At 50.1% G+C, this 24,213-nt stretch overlaps 1 protein-coding gene and 1 non-coding gene across 6 annotated transcripts; one reads left to right on the top strand and one right to left on the bottom strand.

Annotated features, from left to right (window-relative positions):
- Positions 1-1,979: 1,979 nt before the first annotated feature.
- Positions 1,980-24,034, top strand: SEC14L2 (SEC14 like lipid binding 2). 5 transcript variants are annotated; one of them, XM_003994790.6, is made up of 12 exons: positions 1,980-2,138; positions 4,267-4,342; positions 8,747-8,790; positions 9,193-9,252; positions 9,520-9,708; positions 10,706-10,801; positions 10,988-11,048; positions 11,679-11,762; positions 16,246-16,352; positions 16,458-16,597; positions 16,737-16,906; positions 22,527-24,034. In XM_003994790.6, exons 1-12 carry the CDS (start codon positions 2,085-2,087, stop codon positions 22,655-22,657), a joined length of 1,212 nt encoding a protein of 403 aa, XP_003994839.1. In that variant the 5' UTR covers positions 1,980-2,084; the 3' UTR covers positions 22,658-24,034. The 5 variants fall into 5 exon arrangements, with proteins under 5 accessions (XP_003994839.1, XP_006938650.1, XP_006938649.1 ...); XM_006938587.5 differs by lacking the exon at positions 1,980-2,138 and adding an exon at positions 2,296-2,433; XM_045041618.1 differs by lacking the exon at positions 1,980-2,138 and adding an exon at positions 2,552-2,844.
- TRNAK-CUU lies at positions 20,646-20,718 on the bottom strand. The gene has a single exon. It is a non-coding gene; the product is annotated as a tRNA-Lys (tRNA).
- Positions 24,035-24,213: the final 179 nt, after the last annotated feature.

Below are 24,213 nucleotides of genomic sequence, written 5' to 3'. Positions count from 1 at the left end.
CAGAGTTCTCCACATCTGTCACGCCACTAATGATTTGGGGTCGTGCTCTCTCTGGGCTTCAGTTTCCACAGCTGTCAAGTGAGGTGAGCTGCCTGATCCCTGAATGATCTGTGCTTAGGTCTTCTTCCCTGGGCTCCCTCAGCACTGGGCTCCATGCCTATTGGAGCATTTCTCACTTTCATTCATTCAGCATACATTTATTGAACAGCCCCTGTGTATAGGATGCTCTGCTGAGGGTAGGGGGCTTGTGGGGGTTCAGAGGTGAGTAAGCCAGGACGGTGTGCCCAAGGACCTCACGGTGTAGCAGGGCCGATGCTACTAAGCAGGGCCACACTGTGGTGCGGCCGGTCCCTCCTGCCTATTCTTCCTCTCCCCTTCTCTCTGGCAGGAGCCATGCTTCCCATCAACCACCCGAACTTTGCTTACGCCATTGTGCCAGCATGGAATGAATGGATTTCCTTTCCATTTCCTCCCTACCCCATATTTTAGGGTGCAGCTCCAATGTCTCTCCCTCCACAAAGCCTTCTAGGATTCTTACAACCCAAAGCAAATTCTCCTCCTTAACCTCCCAGGCACTTGTTGTGTTTGGAACATTTATCTCGCTCCTATATTCTAGGTGATGGTGCCTATATCTTATCTTTGGGAGGCAAGATGGTGTCTGATTCATTTCAGAATAGTGCCTAGGGCCTGGCACACAGTAGGAGGAAAGAATGGTCCAGGGTATGTGAGCAGCTGCTACCACAGAGGTAGGAAGAGAGTATATAGTGTGTGTGTTATGGGGGGGGGGGGAGGCAGGAGGGGGCAGACAGAGGGGGGAGGCTGTTGAGCACAGAAAGGAGGAAAGGGCTTCATTGTATGAGGAAGGGGCTGTCAGACATGGCAAGACAGTCAGATGGCACTGAAGCATCCATCACACAAGTCAGACTCGCAATTATAGGAACCCAGAGCTCTGGCCCTTGGGCAGAAGCAGGGGAAGCAGATAAGCTGATAGCAGGCCTGCTTTCATTGAGCGGTGGCTTTACTGTGGCTTCCTCCATGTCCACCCTACATCCCCACCCAGAGGCCAAAGCCTGGCCAGGCAGGCGGCAAAGGGAGGTGTGCAGGGCAGACTAGGGAGTGGTCACAGAGGCAACCCCTTTGTTAGGCACTTGAGTGCATTAAGGCACAGAGTGACTTATATACGTTAGCTCCCTTGATGCTCTCAAGCTGACTTGAAATCCAGATCATCACCTCCATGTCATGAATGAAGAAGTTTGGGTGCACAGAGGTGAAGTCGTTTGCTGAAGTCTGACAGACAGAAGTGGAGGATTTAGGATTCAAACCCAGGACTTCTGATTCCCAGAGAGGAAGCACTCCTCTCTGCCTGCTGAGGAGCAGCTCTTGGAGAGCTGGGAAGGTCAGAAGCAGAGGTCAGGGCCCTGGGTTGGGAGACCTGGTCTGTGGTTCCTTGTTCCCTAGGCCTGCCTGCCTCACAGGCGGAGGGAAAAGTCTGTCAACACTGAGAGGCCCCAAGCTGGTTGGCAGCAGTGGTCCAAAACCAATGGCAAAGAGAAAGAGGGCAGGGGCTCCAGAGAGAAATGGCCAATACCATGGTTCATCACAGGGCGATGTCTAGGTTTCAGGACTTGGCCCTCCACAGCGGCACCAGGCAAGCTCTCCGCCATCTGGGGCAGTGAGGTTCTGCCCTATGGGGTCTGATTGCAGGAGAGGTCATTAGATAGCACCTAGATGGGGAAACTGAGGCCCAGAGAGTCAGGTGTCTCGTCCAAGGTCACAGGGGAGCTAAGGATAAATTTGAGACCAGAACCCAGATTTCCTGACCCTCTAATGTCCACTGACCTCGGCCCGGGTGGGGCACCCCTGGTCGCCTCCTGCCAGGGTCTCCGACTTCAGGAGGATAGAGGGCAACGCGCCAGAGGCTCCCGCGCCCAGCGCATCCCTCCCTACTCCACCCCTCGGGATCCTTTAAGAGGCGGGGCTTGGCGGCCAGCCCCGAGGCCCGGGCAAAAGGCTGGGACTTTACTCCGGCGGCAGAGAGCGACCCGTGCTCCATCAGCTGCCGCAACCGCCGCGCCCGAGCCACGATGAGCGGCAGAGTCGGCGATCTGAGCCCCAAGCAGAAGGAGGCGCTGGCCAAGGTGAGTCCTCATCCTGGCCCGGCCCCCGCCCCCCGGCCCGGGGCCTCACCTTCCGGCAGCTGAGAGCTGGGAAGGAACTGGGCGGGGGGCGAGCGACGGTGCGGGACCGGCAGGAGGCTGGCGGAGCTGCGGCCGGCAGCACCTGGCGCCTCGCGCCCCTCTCCCCGAGGCCTGCCCCTCCCTCCCCCCGCCCGCCGAGGAGGCCCCGGGGAAGTTTGGCCACCCCAGCCTCAGCCCCGAGCGAGACCTTAGCGGTGCCACCTGGGAAGAAGTGGTTGCTTGGAAGCCCTCGGAGGTAGCTAAGGGCACAAAGGCAATATTCATTCACAAGACTGGCAGCCGGGCCCTGGGGGCTGGGGCAGGGCCCCAGGTTTCCTTCCATTTCCGGGAGGTTTTCCTCTTACGGGGCAGCGGCACCCTGAACAGGGCCCTGACAGCTCTTGAGGATACTTGGAGAGCCCTTTCTGGGGCACCAAGTCTCTCTGCCGACCTTGGGCAAAACCCGTCCTTCTCTGTGTGCTCCTTGATGAGACGAAGTGAGGGGTTGGACCCGATGATGTTGAAGGGAGCACCCTCATGTGAAGGCTGGAATCCTATCAGCCACTCACTGGGTTGAGGTTAGTTTGAGCTCAGACCAGCCCTCCCTTGTCCTGCAATCCAGGCCCCTCCCTGGGACTGGGGCAGATGCTCTTCAGAAGGCCAGAAGGTAAGCCTGGCTTTGCCTTGGCGCCTGGGCAGAGGAGGGGGCAGCAGTTTGAAAGCTGGACCCCCTCTCCACCAACTGAATCTACTTTTTGTTGCCCTTGAGGAGAGGGGAGGTTGGCTGTTCTGGGAGCCAGAACCCATTGGGTCCGGTCTGAAGGTTTGGAATCTTCACAGCTGAGCAGTTTTCCATCGCTGGACAGGGGGTGGGGGGCCAGATGTCTCCTGCCATGGCAGTGGGCTGAGGCACCAACCCCATGAAGGCTCGGCCCCAGGCTGGGCCTCCCCCATCCCAGGGAGGCTGGATAGGGAGGTTTCAGGTTTTACTGCTGACCTGCAGGGGAAGTCAGGCAGAGGAGGGATTAGGTGGTGATTAAACTGGAAACCAGGGGCTGGGTAGGGTCCTTGGTGAGGGGTGGCTTCATGCCTGGGCCCTGGATGAGCAGTTCCTCTGGGAGTCTGGGAGTCTGGGGGATGGGATGGGATGGTTCAAGTCCCTGGCTGACCTAGGCAAGGGGTGGAGGTGGCAGGTCCTCATTGGTCCCCTCTGGGCTACTCACTGTAAGGTCAGTGAGTAGGGAAAGGTGAGTGGCCAGGAGCAGGAGGCATGGGGAGAGCATGTGGGGGTGTGCTCACCTACTTGGAGGTGGATGCCCACATCCCTTGTTTGGCACTTCCTGCACTTTCCCCCTTCATGGCTTCCTGTTGGAACTGTTCCCTCCACCTGGATTGCCCTCCTCCCTCCTCCTGCTGCCTTTGAAGTCCTTCTAGCCCAATGCATATGCCATTTTTTTGAAGTCATGTGAGACCACTGTCTTCCTGGGCCGGTCATAATCAAATTTTCTCTTCCTCTGTTCCCCCAGCACATTGCTCACCAGTCCATTACTAAAGGGCAGAAGACTACAGTGGCAAGAGTGTGCTGTCTGGCCTCGGACAGACCTGGGTTTGCATCCCAGCTCTGCTGATTACTAGCTGTTCAGCCTTGGGAATGTTACTTAGCCTCTCTGAGCTCTAATTTCTTCATCTGTAAAATAGGGACAGTGAAACCTCCAGGGACTCTGAGTAAGGCATGAATAAGATGAATGCCAAGTTCAGTGCTGGGCACACAGGGAACGCTTGGCAAACTGATAGCTTTTACTGTGGCATGTGCCAGAGTGTCTATTATCATAGCTGGGAACACATATGCCCACCTGCCACACTGGAGTGGAAGTGCACACAGCCAGGCAGAGGTAGTGTCTTACTTCCTTCCTGCCTCCTCCTTGCTATCCACTGAGGCAGCAGAGTGTACTATGCAGCCCATGTGCTCAGCCAGTGTCTACAAGTTGACCCGTATTGAAGAGAGGTCTAGCAAAGTCCCTGCGGAGAGCCCCCGGCAGAGGGTGGTTGGGGTGGGACCTGCCGCTCACCCTACTGCCTCTCCCTACAGTTTCGGGAGAATGTCCAGGATGTGCTGCCCACTCTGCCAAATCCAGATGACTATTTTCTCCTGCGCTGGCTCCGAGGTGAGGGAATCGGGGCTGCGGGAGGCTGGAGCAGGGGCTTGTCCTGGGTAACAGAATGGTGCACTCTGGAAACCCTGCCCCTGGCAATCTGAGAATCTGGAGAATTCAACCTTTAGAACCCAAAGGGCTCTTGGCAATTGTATAACCTAGATCCTCCTATTGGGTAGATAACAACCCTGAGGCTCAGAGAGGTGAAGTAACTTGCTCCAAGTCACACAGTGCTTGAATTACAGGCAGAGAGAAGACTAGAACTGGCGGGCTGACTCCCAGCCCAGTGCCCTTTCCATCCATTCGATAAATGCACTCTCCCGATGGACTTGGGGAAATGGGTTGAAGAAAAGCCTAGGAAGACCAAGCCACATGAGTAGTCAGAGGCAGAGCCAAGTTTAGAACCAGAGTGCAGGCCCCTGGGAGAGGCCGGCCCCCTCTGTGACCTCTTGGGATGGCAAGCCACCTGCTGCCAGCAGTTTAGGCAGCTTGAAGGAGGGGCAGAGTGCACGGGGAACGTGGGAGCACTCAGCCAAACCTAGGTTGATAAGACTGCCCTCAGGCCACTACCAGGCTCCAGAGCCTCAAGTTCTAGCTCTAACTCTGCCCTGGTCTGGCTATGGCGTGTGGGCCAGGGGCACACATCTGCTTTAGGCTCCTCTCTGCTAGAACAGGACCAGACAGGGTGCCTTGCCTATTACAGGATGTAACATGACAGAACTCTCTGTGCGGTGATGAAATGTACATGTTTCTACTAGCTTCAGAGTCCAATTCAGCTCCATGCCCCAACTCCTGAAATCTCTCCTTTCTTTTTTCCCTTTTTTTCCTCCTGTGGTTCAAGGCATGTGCTACCCTCTCTGGTTCCTGTGACACACTTTTTTTTTCTTTATAGAAATTCTCTTAGCAGACACTGAAATAATAGAGAAAATTCCACTGTGTTAGATTGGCAGAGGTTCAATTATGATGTAGAATCATAGCCCCAAATATTAAAGTACAAATCATGCCTGATTATTTATTTATAGACACAGACACACATGTACATACCTTAGGGGTCTTGGGACAGGTGAAAAGATGTATTTTCCTTTTCTGTCCAGAAAAGGTACTAGTATGTATCCCATGGCAGGTGCAGCCAGGGAAGCCACACGGGGCCCTGTGTGCCTCTGGAAGTGCCACTTGCCCTTTCCCCCAAAAAGAGCTGTGACCACCCCACCAGCACCACCATCAGCCCACTTGGATTGGGTGAAGGGGCGGCACGGGGGCTCAATGGCCTCAGTCCAGGGGCGGAGGATGTTTTGCTGAAGGGGCTTAGCTAGAAGTGGGCGGGTAGGCAGCGTGGGAAGAATGTGCTGCCTTAAAGAGCCAGCTGTAAGATGATCAAACACCCCACTGAGCTGCTGTTAGGTAGAGACGTGTGGTTTCAGAGAGATGAACAAAATAACACAGCTCTTTTTATCTAAGAGAAGGCCACCTGGGCTCCTGGCACTTGGTTTCCCAGGCATTCCCAACTCCCCAGTCCTTGGATAACCCCTCGCTTTGCAGGCATACGGAAGAGTATAGTCATCCTCATTTGCCAGTTAAGACAACTGAGGCTCAGAGCGGGGAAGGCACTTACCTGAAGGCACACAGCTAATGAGAAGCAGAATCAGGGCAGAAACCTAGGGCCCCAGACTCCCAGGCCAGCAGTCTCTCTAGGAAGCCACAGCTGCCCTCTGAAGACAGGCTCTGCCTCTTCAGACAGAGGAAGTGTCTCCTCTGCCCTTTGTGCCTCACATTTCCTGGGCAGGAGCTCAGGCTGGGTCAGGCTCTGCTATGAATTTCAATTACGGTTTTTGTTGCCTTTTTTTTTTTTTTTTTTTTTTAAGGAAACATTTTCCCTCTTACCTTTGATTCTAAAGGAAACATTTTCAAGGCGCATGCCAGCAGAATGTCTTTCTCTAACCTAGGTGTGAACTCGGGCTTCTACTCTTGGCCCCTTCCCCTCACATGGGTTGAGTTTTCTGCTGGCCCCAAGCCCTGAGAGCAGGCACACGAATCTGTACTGCTTCAGTACAGGGTCAGGTGGCCAGATGAAAACGAGGAGGTGGTAGAAATATTGTGTGTGTGTGTGTGTGTGTGTGTGTGTGTGTGCATGCACGCGCGTGCGGGGTGGGGGCAAAGGATGTCTGAGTCTTCTTCACTAGGACTAGGAAGTGATCAGATAAGAACCCAGGACAGCTGCTCCTGGACCAGCTTCTTTGGCAGTGCCCTAAGCCATGCTTTGAGCTGTCCCTGACTAGGGCAGCAGGAGCTCTTGAGAGGCCCGACTCAGCAGGCATGGGGAGGCAGTCAGGGCCAAGTGGCAACTTGGGGAGGGCCCTCAAAGAAGACGCTGGATGTTGGACTCTGGCAGATATTAGGGAGCGCCCTCAAAGAAGACGCTAGATGTTGGACTCTTGCAGATACCGGTTAACTGGAGAGCCACCTGGAGATAAGGGGGCTCACAGTTCACTACCACTCCTTCACAGACCAGCTGAGTTCCCCCATCATGATAGCATGTTGCTTTGCATCTTTCATGTGTTTCCAGATCATTAGATGATTCAGTCAGAGATGTGCAGTATCTTGTGCAAGGTCAAACTGCGAAAAAGTGGAGGGGCAGAGAGGCAAACCCAGATTATATTCCTCTAAAAGCCGCCCCTTGCTGCCATGATGGCACGTAAAGGGTAGCCATCAGAAGAAACTTCCTAAGAGCAAAGGCTGTTCACCAGTGTGTGTCCAGCACCAACGAGAGGAGTGGCATTGGTCAAATCTCTTGATATACCCTTTGGGTGTAGGAGCGTGGACTGGATTTCATGATAGCAGAGTCAGGGAATGTGCTCGGCCACTCCCAGAGATCAGTGATTAAGGTGACAGTCCAGAGGGCAGCCTGTCTGGCCCAGCTTCCAGGGCTGTCAGCAGTTCTAGATACCAATCAGATCCACAGAGGACATGCAGCTGGGAGGCAGAGTTCATAGGTCAGTTGGCAAAATTGGTAAGAGTCTGGATCTCAAAAACTCTTTAAAGGATCAAGTGAAGCTGATTGTAACAAGAGAAAATCTGATAGGGATGGGTCCAGAAAACCACCTCACAACATATGGGATGGAGGCTTCCCAACAGCACAGCTGAAAAGGATTTGGGGGTTTCCGTTGACTGTAAGCTCCATCTGAGTTAAGGGTGGGACTGTTGCCGAGAAATTTCTTAGGCTTTGTTGGAGAAGGGTAGACAACACCTGGTGCTGTGCTCAGTTATGGACAGCACACTTTATTTTATCATTTAAAAAAAATTTTTTTAATGTTTATTTATCTTTGAGAGGCAGAGACAGAGACAGAGACAGAGCATGAGCGGAGGAGGGGCAGAGAGAGAGGGAGACACAGACTCCAGGCTCTGAGCTGTCAGCACAGAGCCTGACGCAGGACTCGAACCCACAAACCACTAGATCATGACCTGAGCCGAAGTTAGATGCTCAACCAACTTAGCCACCCAGGTGTCCCTGGACAGCACACTTTAAGAAGGGCACTGGCCAACTGGGAAACATCTAAAGGGAAGTTCTGTAGATGGACTTGAAACTGGGCTGTGAGAAATGGTTAGAGAAAGGATCCATGGATGGGCAACATGATAGCTGAGAGGACTCAGGTGGCAGCACAGAGTTCACTAGTATTGAAGAGGCTGTCACATGACTGAGGAAGCTACCCTATTTTCTGAGGGTCCCAGCAGCGGATCTCAGTGTAACAATGAGGACTGAGTGCAAATAGCAGTGCAGATTACCTGGAAGGAGGTGGCATTTGGGGTAGTGAGGTCTTTGTGTTCAAGTTTGAGCAGAACGACTTGGGGCTGGAACATAAAATGAAGACTTGGCCCAGATGAACTTGAATTCTGAAGCTTTCCAGGAACCATGGGAGGAGGGCCCTCTGTGTCTCATTAGGGTGTGCATGGATCCTTTGAAGATAGGGCAAGGTCGACTCAGGCTCATCAACTCTATCCTACTGGGATGTTCTGCCAGATCCACCCCAGACTGTGGGGCAACTATGCTCATCTTTGAACTGTGGATCAAGTTCTCAGAACTGGATGTTAGACCATGAAGATTAACTTTGTGTAACTGGAGAGGCAGAATGATAAAGGGGTCCAGGGTTTACTTTCCATGAGAGAAGATAAGATCTTTCACCTATTGCATCCACTAGGGTAAAATTCTTTTAATCCTGAAGTTGCAAGGCTCTAGCCACCTGCCCTGATCCTTGACCTTCAGGGGCTGTGGTGTTCCAGAAGCACCCAGTGAAGGTCTTCATGTTACCTTCTGCTTGTGGGGTGATCTGGGAGTCAGCCCCTACGTGGGAATAGGGAAATCTCCCTGTCCTTGGATGCCCAGCCTGCTGGTCTAACCCTAACCACGTTTCCCTGTTACAGCTAGAAACTTTGACCTGCAGAAGTCCGAAGCCATGCTCCGGAAGGTGAGATCCATTTGGCTTCATATACCGCCGTTGCCTCCATTCCTGCCTGTCAGAATCACACTGTGCTTCCTTTGCCCACCCTGCCCATCCAATCACAGCTTTTGGCTTGTGTGACATATCTGAGTATTAGCTGACCATTGTTACCTTATACCTCTATGACAAAGTGCATTCCCCTCCTTGGAAACACAGAACTTTAATAGTTCTGGGCCAGCCAAGAATTATAATCCCTTCTTCCCAGACCTCTAAACCATGCAGTGCCTTCTTTTCCATTCCTGCCAGTTGCCTTCTCATGACGTACCTGAGATGTGATGGTGGTCTCTTCATACTGTCATCTATTGCTAGATACCCCTTAAGCGTTCCCCCCACTCCTGCTCTTTTAAAGCCCTGACTGTGTGTTTGCAGCACGTGGAGTTCCGAAAGCAAAAGGACATTGACAACATCATGAGCTGGCAGCCTCCAGAGGTGAGGACAAATGATCTTGCCCCATCCTTACGTTGGGTCTGTTAGACCCACAATCTGTGCCCGAATCTGGTGGACTGGGACCTTCAGAGGAAAGGTCTGACAATTCTAAGTGAGCCCCAGTGGTTCCCAGGGTGAGTTATCTATTGGCACCCAGGAGAAGGCTGTGGAGGGAGAGCTTGATGAACCCCTGGCAAGGCCCTGGGATACAGGGAAGGCACGACTGCCCTGGGCCTGCTGACCAGGTGCCTCCTCTATGTTTTTGCCCAGGTGGTACAACAGTATCTGTCAGGGGGCATGTGTGGCTATGACCTGGATGGCTGCCCCGTCTGGTACGATGTCATTGGACCTCTGGATGCCAAGGGTCTGCTCCTCTCAGCCACCAAACAGGACTTGCTCAAGACCAAGATGCGGGACTGTGAGCGGCTTCTTCAGGAGTGTGTCCGCCAGACCGAAAAGGCAAGTGGGCTTAGCACGGTTGAAAATGAGTTCATCACAGTAGAGGTGTTCAAGCAGAAACAGGCATATCACACAGGGATTTGAGCACAGCTTCAGGACTGGGGCCCAGACGTTTGGATTTCACAGACGAGTGAAATTACAGAGTTTTGGGGACTGACATACATTGCCAAATTTTTATTTTTCCAAGTAAGGACTTAAAAAGAAAATGTACCAGCTACTATTGCCATAATCAGCCCCCAAAACTATAGGAATGGCATAATCTCAGAATAAAGAGCAGTCCTTTAAATTGAAGAAATTTATTACATTATCATTGTTTTTCTCATTCATCTGGGCACCAGTAAAATCTTTGTCACGGACCAGCCTGTCCTCAGACAAGTGTTTGGGTACCGCTGGTGAGATGAGCTCAGAGTCTGTATTCAAAACAAAAAGGTGAGGACAGGTGATTCCCTCTCTAAGAAAAAGACTGAAGGAGAGCTGGAGCCACACTGACCATCTCTTCTGCCTTCCTCTTCGGCTATCATAAGGATCCAGTGAAATGATGTGATAAATTTGGGAACACTCCAACACCGTCATTCACAAACATGCACTGAGAGCCCAGTGTGTGCAGAGATCCTGCAGGCTGGGGACACAGAGAATCATTAGGTGGGCATGTACCCTTAAGGGCTTAGGTTGGATGGAGAGTCTCCGTGTCTGCTCACCAGAAAAGTTGCCCAACGAGGCCCCACGGACTGAACACTACCAGGTGCTGCACACAGAGGAAGGGGGGGCCACGAGGTCAAACTGCAGAACAGAAGGGACCTCAGAGAGAATCTAGATCCACCCAGTTGTTTACTGGACAAGAACAGGGACACCGAGGCAGGAAGAGTGACTAGCCTAGGCCACAATTCTGGCCTGGGGGTGATTATTTCAACATGGAAGGCCCTTGGTATGGCCCTGTCCAGATCTGGGCCCATGACCAAATCAGCAAGATGTGACTCTGCTCCTCTGTCCTCTGCAGATGGGGAAGAAGGTGGAGACAGTCACCCTGATTTATGACTGCGAGGGTCTTGGCCTCAAGCATCTCTGGAAGCCTGCGGTGGAGGCCTATGGAGAGGTGAGGAGCAGGGCTGGGAGGGGGCTGTGAGGAGGAGAAAAAGTAGGAGTGAGCCCCTCTGCTAGGATGCTCTGTGGGTGAGGTAATGGGGGCAGAGTTTAGCCTGAAGGAGGCGGGGCCTGCCTCCCTCCTGCCTCCCTGGTACAGAGGTCTGGGCCCTCTGGACTCCGTGATTTGTTTCCACAGTTTCTCTGCATGTTTGAGGAAAACTATCCTGAGACACTGAAGCGTCTTTTTGTTGTTAAAGGTAAGTTGAGGGGTGCCTGGGTGGCTCAGTCAGTTAAGTGCCTGACTTCAGCCCGGGTCATGATCTCATGGTTTGTGGGCTCAAGCCCTGTGTCAGTCTCTGTGCTGACAGCTCAGAGCCTGGAGCCTGCTTCAGATTCTGAGTCTCCCTGTCTCTCTGCCCCTCCCCTCCTCATGCTTTGTCTTTCTCTGTCTCTCAAAAATAAATAAATGTTGAAAAAACAATTAAAAAAAAAATAAAGGTAAGTTGGGAACTATCTGTGATGAAGTCAAATGGGAAAGAGGGGCCCAAAATGTTACGGGGACAGGTCCAGGGGAGTAGAATGGGGTGAGCCAGAGGATGGGATCTGGGGACCCCTGACATATGCAGACTGGGTTACAATTCACAAAGCTTTTAGGATCTATTACCTCCTTGGAGCCAGCCAGACGGGTGAGATAGGAAGGCAATACCCACTTTCTAGACAGGGAAGCTGGATGTCAAAGAGGTGCCTGTGCCAAGCCTCCCACCCTGGGCTGTGTGGGCTCCACAGCACTGGGGAGCCTGTGGCCTGACACAAGGGACTGTGGAGGACACTGTTAGGGACAAAGTGAGCCTTGCTCCCGGTCTCACATTGCCTGGTCTCTGTTCCAGCCCCCAAGCTGTTTCCTGTGGCCTATAACCTCATCAAGCCCTTCCTGAGTGAGGACACTCGCAAGAAGATCATGGTCCTGGGGGGTGAGTAGCCCAGACTCTTCTCAATGCCACTGGATGCTCTGTGGGCCAAATTGGGGATAGCTTTAGATGTATCTAAGGTGAAGGCTTCCTTTGCTGGTTTGGTAGCAGAGAGACCCAGGAGCAAATAGGGGCCGGGCTAGGGTCTGCCTTTCTGTTTTAAAAAGAACTCTTTCACTCAGACGCTCTAGAAGAAAGTACTGAGCTCAGCACTGTAGATGCAAAGATGAACAAAATACCAGTCTTGCCCTTAAGGAGCTTACAGGGTAATAGGAGAGAGAAGACCTTTAGAGAGAAAGCGATGATACAAGCTAGAAAAGGTACTAGAAACAGCAGAGAGAAGGTGCATGGAGGAAACAGGAGCAGAGGTTGCTTTCAGTTAGGGGCAACTAGGAGTTGCTTCCTTTGATGAGCGCCTACTGTGTGCCAGGCCCCCTGGATTAGGTGACAAAGATGAGTAAGATAGAATCCTTTGAAGAGCTCCAGGCCCTCTTGGGGAAGGGAGATGCAGACAACACATTACATGTAAAAGAGAGAAAGCAAGTGGGTGGGGACACTGAGCAGGGACACTCACCTTCTCCTGACCCAGGAAGGAGCAGATGCCTACCTCACCTGAGTGCTACAGAATGAGTTAAGAGGCAGCAAGATGATGCCAGGCAGGAACCTGTTGGGCAGAAAGAACAGCACTGAGGAAAGACCTTACACACTGTGGTTTAGGCAATTGTAGAGAGCACAGCAGGGTGTGACAAGAGAGGGGCCACACTGGGGAGGGGCCGAGAGCCAGGGCACAGAGAATCCAGGGCACCATGGGGAGAAGCCTGGACATGACTCTACAGGCCACTGGGAACCACGGAAGATTCTGAGCAGGGAAGGTACTGGCATCAGATTCTTAAATTAATTAATTAATTAACTTCTAGCCATTTTATTATTATTTTTAATGTTTATTTATTTTTGAGAGACACATCGACAGAGTGCAAGCAGGGAAGGGGCAGAGAGAGAGGGAGATACAGAATCTGAAGCAGGCTCCAGGCTCACAGAGCCCAACGCAGGGCTCAAACCCACAAACCGTGAGATCATGACCTGAGCTGAAGTCGGACGCTTAACCGACTGAGCCACCCAGGCGCCCCTATTTTATTATTAAAAAAAAATGTTTTTAATGTTTTTATTTATTTTTTATTTATTGTTTTATTTATTTTTATATATTTTATTTATTTTTAATGTTTTTATTTTATTTATTTATTTATTTATTTATTTATTTATTTATTTATTTATAATGTATTTATTTATTTTGAGACACAGAGTGAGTGGGGGAGGGGCAGAGAGAGAGATGGAGACACAGAATCTGAGGCAGGCTCCAGGCTCTGAGCTGTCAGCACAGAGCACAATGTGGGGCCCGAATTCACGAGCCATGAGATCGTGCCCCGGGCTGAAGTTGGACGCCTAACTGACTGAGCCACCCAGGTGCCGCCCCTTATTATTTTTTAAAATTTATGCTCAAGTTAGCTAACATACAGTGGTCTTGGCTTCAGGAGTAGATTCCAGTGATTCATCACTTACACATAACACCCAGTGCTCATCCCAACAAGTGCCCTCCTTAATGCCCCTCACCCATTTTCCCCCACCCCTCCACCCCCATCAACTCTTGGTTTGTTCTCTGTATTTAAGAGTCTCTTATGGTTTGCCTCCCTCTCTGTTTTTATCTTATTTTTCATACCCTTCCCCTATGATCATCTGTTAAGTTTCTCAAATTCCACATATGAGTCAAATAATATATTTCTTTCTCTGACTTATTTCGCTTAGCATAATAGCCTCCAGTTCCATCCACGTTGTTGCAAATGGCAAGATTTCATTCTTTTTCATCATTGAGTAGTATTCAATGTAGTAGTATTCAAAGTAGAATTGTATATGTGTACCCCATCTTCTTAACCAGGATCAGATTTTTACTTTATTTTTTAATTTTTTAAGTTTATTTATTTTGATAGAGAGTGAGAGAGAGCACAAGCTGGGGAGGGGCAGAGGGAAGGAGAGACAGAATCCCAAGCAGCTTCCATGCTATCAGCGCAGAGCCCGACGTAGGGCTCAAATTCACATAATGTGAAATCGTGACCGGAGCTGAGATCAAGAGTCAGATGCTTAACCGACTGCACCACCAGGCACCCCAACCAGGATCAGATTTCAAATGGAGACATATTTTACTGGCAAGCTTGCAAAGCACAGGTACCAATTTGCAGTGTGGCCACAGTCCATGCAAGAGGTGTTGCAAACCTGAGCTGGGGAGGTGGCAGTAGGGATGGAGAGAAGAGAATGGACTAGAGACTTACTTAGGAAGTGAAACAGCAGAACTCAGTCGACTGGATAGAGGAAGGAAGAGAAATCTAGAAATGACTTTCTGGTGTCTGGCATGAATGACTGGATATCACAATCATTCTGGTACAATTCGTTCAGCTAGAGAACACAACTAGAAGAATAAGCTTGATGTTGAGTTTGGGGAATCTCTGAGATACACAGATGTTGGGGTTACTTGAGCCTGAAGCTGAGGAGAGAACTCCAGTTTGGAAATTCGGGAGTTATTGAATATAGGCAGCAACTAAAACCTTGTGAGTAGATAAAGGATGCCCACAGAAGAGTGGAGGCTCAGCCCTGGGGACTGTCCAAGCTCAAGGGCAGGCAGAGCCAGAGGAGCCCACCAGGGAGAATGAAGAGTGATTGGTGAGGTTGGCAGGACCACACCCGGCAGGGATTGGATGTGCTGGGGAGCTGGGAGAACATCAGGGCACAAGAGGGAAGCTGGAGCAAGAGACGCATAGGAATCAAGCCAGCCACGGACAGAGAGGAGCTGAGTTTTATCAGAACATTAGGTTTAATCAGAACATTGGTGGGAAGAAAAGACCACAGAGGTAGATTGGGACTGGCTCCTGGCAGACTCGATGTCACCCGTGGAGTTGAACTTAGGGGTAGGTAATACAGATTCTGAACGTTTCTGAATGTTCACTATTAGGCAACACATTGAAAGTGGAAATCTTCCCAGTGCGTATTAATGAGCCCCGGGAGCAGCGTGGAGCATTCTAGAAAGTACAGGACTTCTGGGATTTGGTCCTGACTCTGACAGCAACAAGTTCTGCTTCTTGTTGCCTCAGTTACTCTCTCTGTAAGATGGGAAGTTCTTTTTGGCCTTATTCCAACTCTCCAGCTGAGCTGGGGGAAGACATACAAAATCTGAGCAAAAGGCTCTGATGATTCTTGGCTTTTCTGCTGCTACCACCCACCATGAGCATGTGGTGGTTGGGTTTCCTGGCAGCAGAGCTGTCGAGAAGGTGCCGTCTGTTCTCCCACCCACACCTGAAACCCTTTCAACCAAACCCATCTCAGTCTTGGAAGATACAGGATCTTCAGCAGAGGAGGGAAGACATTCATTTTGGGTTGGTCAGTGAGGCTTAGAAGCACAGATTAAATCACTCCCCAAACCACAGACGCTGTGTCGCAGGAGTTGCATGGTCCCGGGACCCTAGAAATCAGAGGGTTGGGAGACTCTGGACAGTCTCTGTGGGCTTCCAGCCAGTACCAACAACAGAGGATACTGGGTTGTACCCCATGACTTGGAGCTGCTGCCTATTTATGGTCTATATAGTCATCATGGAAAGGTTTCCAGAATCAAAATATTGTACTTGGCTGATAATAGGTTAGGAATTTGGTTCTCAGCATTGGTTGCACTAGAATCAGAATCCTGACTAGAGTCAGGAAAGGGCTTGGTTATTTACAAAAAAAAAGGGGGGGGGCGAGTCACTGGCAGCTTAGACAGCCTGAAAAACAGCAGAAGTAAAGTCGTGGCTGGGGTAAAGCCAAGGGAACCCATTTCAAGGGCCACTCTACAGTGGTGCATTCAGTAACTCACGACTGAGCGTGATTCGTATAGATGAAAGTAGGGGATGAGACACAGGGTTGTGCCCTCCTGGAATTCAGTCTACCCAGGACAGATTATGTTGATTCAGGCCCTCCTGCTTGATGCATATGCTGTTCCCTCTACGTGGGATGCCCTTCCCTTTCTTTGTTCCCTCTGCCTGCACTGCAGGTATTTGTATCATCTTCCAAGGAGTGATAATATATTCTGATGTGCGTAGGGCACTTAACAGTTTATGGCATCTTCTCAAGTACTTAGTTCACTTCACCCCCCACTGAAGCCTTGCAAGGTGGGAGGAATCAGGCTCAGAGTGAAGCAATGCCCAAGGTTGTTCAACTGGCCAGAGGCAGGGGAGACACGACTCAAGGTGTTCTGATTCTTAGTTCAGGGCAGGGCAATCCTCTGGGTGATGGTTCCTCCTGAATCCCCTGCAGATCTGTGTGTATACTGTGTACTCCTAATGCCTGTGTTTTGCGTCCTGGGGCAGACAAGGTTTTTCCTGCCTCTTTTGTGTTGACCACCAGGGCCGTGAGGAAATCTTGCCTAGTGGTGACCCTTTTTTTCTCCTTCCTTCCCTCTACTGCCCAGCAAACTGGAAGGAGGTTTTACTGAAATATATCAGCCCTGACCAGCTGCCTATGGAGTATGGGGGTACCATGACTGATTCTGATGGAGACCCCAAGTGCAAATCCAAGGTAGGGGACTGCATGCCCCCCGCCGCGTAGCCCATAGGGCTAGGGGATCGCCCGGGAAGCCTGGCTCAAATGCCCATTCCAGTTCATTCTGTGTTCTGCTTCTAGATTAACTACGGGGGTGACATTCCGAAGAAGTATTATGTGCGAGATCAAGTGAAACAGCAGTATGAGCACAGTGTGCAGATTTCTCGTGGCTCCTCCCACCAAGTGGAGTATGAGATCCTCTTCCCTGGCTGTGTCCTCAGGTAGTGCTCTGGACCCTAGGAGGCAGCCTGTGCCTTTGAGCCAGTGGGTGGGCCGGGCTGGGAGAAGCCCTGGGGGCAGGACCCCAGAGAGTGCACACATGGACGGAATCACGTCTCAATGGGTGGATGTCTCCTGCAGGTGGCAGTTCATGTCAGATGGTTCAGACATCGGTTTTGGGATTTTCCTGAAGACCAAAATGGGGGAGCGGCAGCGGGCAGGGGAGATGACAGAGGTGCTTTCCAACCAGAGGTACAATGCCCACCTGGTCCCTGAGGATGGGACCCTCACCTGCAGCGATCCTGGCATCTGTAAGTCTTGGCTTAGAGCCCCTGCCCTAGCTGTCTGCCTGTGAGGTCCCTCTTTCTCCATGGGTTTATGCTCTCAGACTGTTAGAACTAGACATAGGGCTCCATCAGATCAACCCTCTCCTGACATAGATAAGGAAACCTAGGCTTGGACAGGTACAATGACCAGGTGACCCTCCTGGTTAGCAGCAGGGTGGGACTCTGACCAAATACTCCCAGGTAGAGATGAGTCCTGGTGCTAGGTGATCACAAGGTTCAGAATATTTGCTATCTGGTTCAAGACTAACTGGATCTATGACTGTCATCAGACATTTCTTGGGAATGTTCCTCTCCCCAGACATCAGAGAGGCAGAACTTGCCTGGGTGGGTGCAGGGATCCCCGGGTGAGCAATGCTGAAAAGCCCAGTCTTGATCCCTCTGAGCTTCATTTATCTCCACCTTGATCAAAAAAAATGGGCACAGACCATGAATAGGAAGTTTGGGCAAGAGGAATAAGAATGGCAAACAGGCATTTGAAAAAGTGTTTGACCTCACTCAACTTTGTAGTATCTATTAAAATTCCCTTTTAGCAATTCTAATTCTGGAAATTTAGTCTACAGGAATGTTTATACAAAGACACAAGGATATAGGTACAGGGATGTTCCTAGCAGTCTGGGAAACTGGCAATAAACTAAATGGCCTTAATAAGATCTCGTTAAATGAATTATGGTCCATGCATACACGTATATGGAACACAATATACACATTAGAGGGAATAAATTGACACATAAGATGTCTGGTACATGTTTTAAAAAACAAAGAGTGAAGCATAGCATATGGTATACACTCTGCTTTTTTTTTTATTATTTTTTTTTAATTTTTTTTTTAACGTTTATTTATTTTTGAGACAGGGAGAGACAGAGCATGAACGGGGGAGGGTCAGAGAGAGAGGGAGACACAGAATCTGAAACAGGCTCCAGGCTCTGAGCCATCAGCCCAGAGCCTGACGCGGGGCTCGAACTCACGGACCGGAGATCGTGACCTGGTTGAAGTCGGACGCTTAACCGACTGCGCCACCCAGGCGCCCCTCACTCTGCTTTTTTTAAAAACATGTATATTAAAAATAATTCTGGGGAATAGTGGTTATCTCTGAGATGGTAAGAAGCTTATAGAGGGCTTTAATTTTTTTACATGAGTTCTGCAAATAGTTATTTTACAATGACCATGTACTACATTTATAAGTAGAAAAACTATACACACACAGACACACACACACTTCCCTTCCAGTCTCCAGTTTCCTTTCTATTAGAGCCAATGGGCCAGGCATGGAAAGTCAATGAGAGCAAGGGCTTTATCATTAAGCCACTTGGATTTGACTATAGACTAGTCCTTAGGCAAGTGACAGCCTCCCCGGGCTTCGGTTTTCTGATTGCTAACTGGGGATCAAACTCTCTACCTCATGGGGATAGGTCTGTGCAGCACTTAGCATAATGCTTGGCATACAGCAAGCACTTAACACACTGTAGTCACCATTATTATTATTAGGGCAAGACCTGGCAGGGAGAAGGGCCATCCTGGAGATGGTGTTGGAGACGGGAGAAGCCCTGTGCCCCATTTCTAGGGCAGCATCACCAGGAGATCTGAGCTAGCCCCCAGATGCCTCACAACATCATCCCGATCTCAGATGCCGTGTACTTCCCCACATGCCAGGCAATGTTCAGTCTCTACAGCCCCTTCCTCAGATGCTCTGTGGTATGGCTCCCCACGGAGGAGGAGTATTCCTGTTAGTAAGCAAGCAGCTAGGTCCTTGGAGGAGAAGGCATATTACTACATGCTTCAGTAAGAACAAGTCCTAGCACACCAGCCCAGATACTATTATCCACAGAGCATAAAGTATTTTGTATATAAGCTTCAATTTTTTAAAAGAAGTTTGTAAAAATGTTTTATTTATTTTTGAGAGAGAGAGGGAGAGAGAGAAAACAAGTGGGGGAGGGGCAGAGAAAGAGGGAGACACAGAATACAAAGCAGGCTCCAGGCTCTGAGCTGTCAGTACAGAGCCCGATGTGGGGCTCAAACTCAGGAACCATGAGATCATGACCTGAGCCAAAGTCAGATGCTTAACCGACTAAGCCACCCAGGTGCCCTAAGCTTGAATTTTTTAAAATATTTTTTTAACTTTATTTATTTTGAGAGAGAGAAAGAAAGAGCGAGCAAGCCAGGGAGGGGCAGAGAGAGAGAGAGAGAGAGAGAGAGAGAGAGAGAGAGGAGAATCCTAAGTAGACTCCATGCTGTCAGTGCAGAGCCTGATGCAGAGCTCAATCTTACAAACCATGAGATCATACCCTGAGCCAAAACCAAGAGTTGGACGCTTAATCAACTAAGCCACCCTGGTGCCCCAACTTGAATTTTTTTAATGGACGGGGAGGCTGAGGTATAGAGAAGGGATGTCACCTCTCCCACAAAGTAGCTTATATGAACACCAAAAGACAGAGGACATGAGGCAATCCTAGAGTCCTGGTCCAGATCTCTAGGCCATAGCTATCTTAGAGATGATCAGGTCTGCCCTGATGTTACAGAACAGAGAGTGGAGTCCCAGACCAGGGAAGTAATTTACCCAAATTCACGCAGCCAACAGCAGTGCCCCACCCATTTTCCAGCAGTGCTCACTACCAATTATAGTACCGGAAGGACACAGCCTGAGAGAGGACCAGGAACCTTATAACATAACCAGGCTTAGGTTTGCAAATCCCAAATATATTTTAGCTCTTCTTGGATACATTCCCAGATGGAACGTTTATTGGCCTGTGGGGCCTTGACTGCCGCTTCTTGTCCATTCCAAGGAGGATTAGAGGCAGGTCAGGGCATCCACCTCCCAGGTGTAAAGACAATGAGGTGGGATCAGCTGTTGTCTGGAGCCGTGGCTCAGGTTAGACCTGAGCCCAGAGAGAATGCAGTATTAGGTTACAAACTTACCTGTGGGAGGGCAGTGCCCTTGGAGAGGCAGGTGACCCCCTGCAAAGTGGAACATAATCGCTCAGTGGAGAAATTAAAACTCTGTGCCAGCCTCCAGTGGTAAGAACACATTAATCCTCCCCAGGCCACACAGGTCCTTGCCCAAGTGTACTTAATGGCTGAGAAGGAGAAACAAAGTCTGAATTGATTTCACTTATTTTTTTTCTCAACTAAAATTTCCTGAGGGCCTGAGTTTAGAATACTTGGAAAGAAGATTCAGAAGAAAAGATACAGACTTTGTCTGCCAGGAGTACTTAACATGGTCTAGAAGACCTAAAAGACTAGATGAAGGTTCAACAGTACTTCCAGGCAGTGTTGGGGAGAAGAGAGTCTTGGGGAGAAGAGAGTCTAGCCAGGCTCCAGGAGGCTTGGTTTCTGAGTCCCCCTGTGCCACCAACTCTCCAAGTGTTTTGGGCAGGTGTCTCTAAGTAGTTTTTGCTTTCCTCCTCTTCCCCCTCCCCCTCCCCCTTCTCCTCCTTCTAAGTTTATTTGTTTATTTTGAGAGGATGAGCAGGTGTGGAGCAGAGGGAGAGAGAGAATCCCGAGCAGGCTCTGCAGTGTCAGCACAGAGCCCCATGTGGGGCTCGATCCCACGAACTGTGAGATCATGACCTGTGCCAAAGTCAAGAGTTGGCTGCTTAACGAAGCCACCCAGGCGCCCCAGCTTTTGCTTTCCTTCTTAAAATGAGGGGAGTGGGCTAGAGCAGGAGGTCTTTTTTTTTTTTTAATTTAATTTTTTAAGTAGGTTCCATGCCCAACGTGGGGCTTGAACTCACATCCCTGAGATTAAGAGTCACATGCTCTACCAACTGAGCCAGCCAGGCTCCCCTAGAGCAGGAGGTCTTAATCTGAGGTTTGTGGACTCCCCATAGATGTGACTGTGAATCTTAAAAGACCAAACCACCTCCCTTTTATAATATAGAGTGTCTAACATCCCCTTTTCTATTCTCAAATGAAATTCATGGATAATATAACCCATCTAAACACATGATTTAAAAAGCAATATAATCTCCCACTGGGAGAAATAAAAGGAAGTTAATTTAGAATATATATTTGTTTCCGTACATAAACGAGAGGGCATGATTACACCCATGTGCTGAGACTCTTCAGAATGGTGCCTTTCCCATTGGGACCCCCTGCCCCCAAGGGTCCATGATGGGGTCCAGGGGATCTGAAGTTGTATGATTTCATCAGATTCTCAAGGGGCCAGTTCCCCAACAAAGGTTGAGGAGCCCTAGCCTGGAAGGATCTCTGAGGGCCCTACAGGCCTGTGAGTACATGATTAGTGTCAAAATGAACCATGTAGTTCATGAACTCCACTTCCCTTGGGCCTGGGCCTTAGAACAGCCTCTTCCTTGTTTCTGAGAGCAAAATATCATACAAGGCAGAGCCATCTTGATCCTGGTGCTTGGTCCAAGGAGCTCAGACCTTTCCTCTAGCATGACTGATTCTAGTTGCTAGGGCTCTGTTGTCCAGGACAGCGAGGCAGTGTCTCTCTTTCCGGAGGGACTACTGGTTCTGAAAAACCTCTGGTGCAGAGAGAAAATCAATGAGTAATACTTCCTTCATACCGTGAAAAAAGTGTGGGTGGAGTGTCTACTCAAGGTCTAAACTATGTATTTTATTTAGGGGCAGGAAAGAGGAGAGGTTAATTCTCAGGATTAAATATACTTTTTTTTGGGGGGGGGGGCTTGTTCTAAGTTTTTATTTTTGCTGGGAAAAGCGAGAGAAGTCCTGGATAGGGAAAGGGCAGAGTGAGTGTTTTTGTTCTCACACTCTGTTCTCTTGAAGGGGTACTTGACTGAAATGGAACAACTTCTCAACAAAAAAAAAAAAAAAAAAAGGGTCAGATTAAAAGCAGTCTGTTCCTCGGCCAAGGCTTCAAAGCCTTCTCTGCCAACTGCATGCCCACTTTGAGTTTTCCTAATCATTTATGATTACAAACAGGGGCGAAATGAGCATCTGTGTCCATTTATTTGGGACAAATTCACTGGGATGAATTCCTGGTTCAAAAATTCTGTGTATTTTTTACCTTGGCCAGAAACTGAACAGGGCTCGTCTTTTTCCAGGGCCCAAGGCAGGCAACAATGCAGACCAGAGGGAAATTGCAGCTCTATCACCTCACCATGTGACACAGTGACCTCCTTTTTATACCCTATAAAGCAGGATTAATACTGAATTCATAGTTATTTGGAGCAATAGTCTAGTAGTATATATAGATTACCAAGCCAGGGCTGAGACACATAAGTAGGCATTTTCCCATAACTATTATTATTTTGACAACTACTGCTGCTACTAATTCTCCTATGCCATTTCAAGGCCCAGTTCAAGTTCTAACACCTCTGAAAAGCCTTTTTACATGATTTCAGTCAATAGGGCCCTCTCCTTCCAAGCTGTTAACAGATATGGTTGTCTCTCTCACTCATCTGGCGCTCGGCATGTTCCGTCTCATATATTTTTTTCTCTCTGTGAATATCTTGTCGACCCAGCTTGATTTAAGTTTCAGAAGGTGAAGGACCATTGCTTATGCCACCTTCATCCTCATTATGGACCACACTGCCTTGTTCAGTCAACAAAACTCGCTGCCCTTTGTTAGAATTGCCTGAATGTCTGGTTTTCTGCCTCCCCTCAGATGTCCTGCGGTTTGACAATACCTACAGCTTCATTCATGCCAAGAAGGTCAGTTTCACTGTGGAGGTCCTGCTTCCAGACAAAGCCTCAGAAGAGAAGATGAAACAGCTGGGGGCAGTCACCCCAAAGTAATGCCTCCTCCCACAGAAGGCCTGGCTCCCTCAGTGTCTCCCTGTCAGTTTCTGTCCCTTGTAGCAGTCATTTGCCCAGTATCCAGATGCCTCCCAAAAAACTGGGCTACAAGAAAGACCCTGGGCTGGATTTGGGAAACTTGCCTCTCAAATTGCTAAGAAGTCCCAGGGGCTGGGCACCATGATAGGACCTACCATCCTATAAGCTGTGCCAACTTTACCTGTCCAGTGACAGCTGAGACAGGAAGTGAAAGGGGAGGAGATGGGGGTGGCAGCAGGGAAGAAATTAGAAAAGGGGGGAGAGATTGAGACCTAACACTTCGGGGAAGCCAGCTGTAGGGGAGGAACTTGTTCCCAAATGAAAATGTTAAGTCTAGATCATAATGAGGAGTATAGCAAGGTAGCAGGTTGCTAGAGTTATGGTGGGGGTCAAAAACTCTTCTAAACTTTCTATCACCAAGGCTGGGATCTTTTGGCTTTGCCTACCAGGTCTCAGAAGATGGTCTGAGTCAGTGTAGATCTTCCCACTCAGGGGTAGACAGGAAGGCCACCTTGAGATTTTTGCAATTCTTGGGACCCACTGGCTGTCTCTTTAATTACTGATTGTCAGTGACTCAGCTTCTCAGGACAGTGAGATTTGGTGCCCAGCCACTGTCCTCCAAGGTAAACAAAGCACAGGGAAATTACCTCCAGGGATCCCAGCTCCATGATGGGCCAGGGAGGTTAGGGGTGGGGGTGAGTCCTGAGGCTTCCACCCCCCCTTTTCAGTGCTGCCGGCCTCTCATCAAGTTAACTCTCCATTTGAGCACCCCACACAAAAATGACAAGTGGGCTCAAAACAGTAGATCTCAGTGAGTGCATTTCCCAGTCTGAGTCTCCCACGGTGCCGGCCAGGCCGCTTCCTGACTGACCTCAGCAATGCTTTGGCAGTCCCATCTCTGTGGGAGGCATTCGGCTGGTGCATTGGGTTCCTGGTGTCTGGCGGGGAGGCTGCCCGGGCAGGGGGCCAAAGCCCGGGCCAGCATCTGGGGGCAGCCACAAACGGCCTCACAGGTCCCCAGCCCCTTCATCCACAGTGACGAACAGGGAAAGCTTGGCGACCAGGGACTGGAGGGCACGGACCCTGGGGGCAACCACAGCACTTAACACCACGCCCTGCAAACAAACACTGGAAAACGAACCCGCCTGGGCCCTCGCAGGGACTGCTTTCCCTCCGAGACCCAGGCCCCGGCCCAGCGTGGGGAGATGGTCTGGTGAAACTGAGTAGGGGCTGGGCTGCGTGGACAGCAGCCAGACCGCTTGGCAGGGGTCACCCCGACCTTGGTTTACAACGCTCTGTTAGGAAAATTAACCAATGAATAAAGCAACATTCTGTGCACAGGAAGTGGAAATCAATGCCCGCCGCCTCGCTCCTCTCTGCCCCTCCCTCAGAACGCCAAATTGACGCCTCAGCAGCACCTAGCCGGCAATAGGTGGGGCGCATGCGCAGAAGTCACCCGTTACTTCCCTCTGACGCGCTCTTTCCCTTGGGGCCCAACAGCCAGCTTGCCTCCAGGC

The sequence above is a fragment of the Felis catus genome, chromosome D3 (genome assembly GCF_018350175.1).
Source record: "Felis catus isolate Fca126 chromosome D3, F.catus_Fca126_mat1.0, whole genome shotgun sequence".
NCBI lineage: Eukaryota > Metazoa > Chordata > Mammalia > Carnivora > Felidae > Felis > Felis catus.
The sequence above is the reverse complement of the archived record's forward strand: the minus strand, read 5'-3'. Positions and strand labels throughout refer to the sequence as shown.

Excerpts from the sequence above, each read along its gene's own strand:
- SEC14L2 (XM_003994790.6), top strand. The coding sequence starts at position 2,085 with ATGAGCGGCAGAGTCGGCGATCTGAGCCCCAAGCAGAAGGAGGCGCTG. Across the intron at positions 2,139-4,266 it reads AGAAGGAGGCGCTGGCCAAG|TTTCGGGAGAATGTCCAGGA; the intron begins GTGAGTCCTCAT and ends CTCTCCCTACAG. Across the intron at positions 16,907-22,526 it reads CTGCAGCGATCCTGGCATCT|ATGTCCTGCGGTTTGACAAT; the intron begins GTAAGTCTTGGC and ends GCCTCCCCTCAG.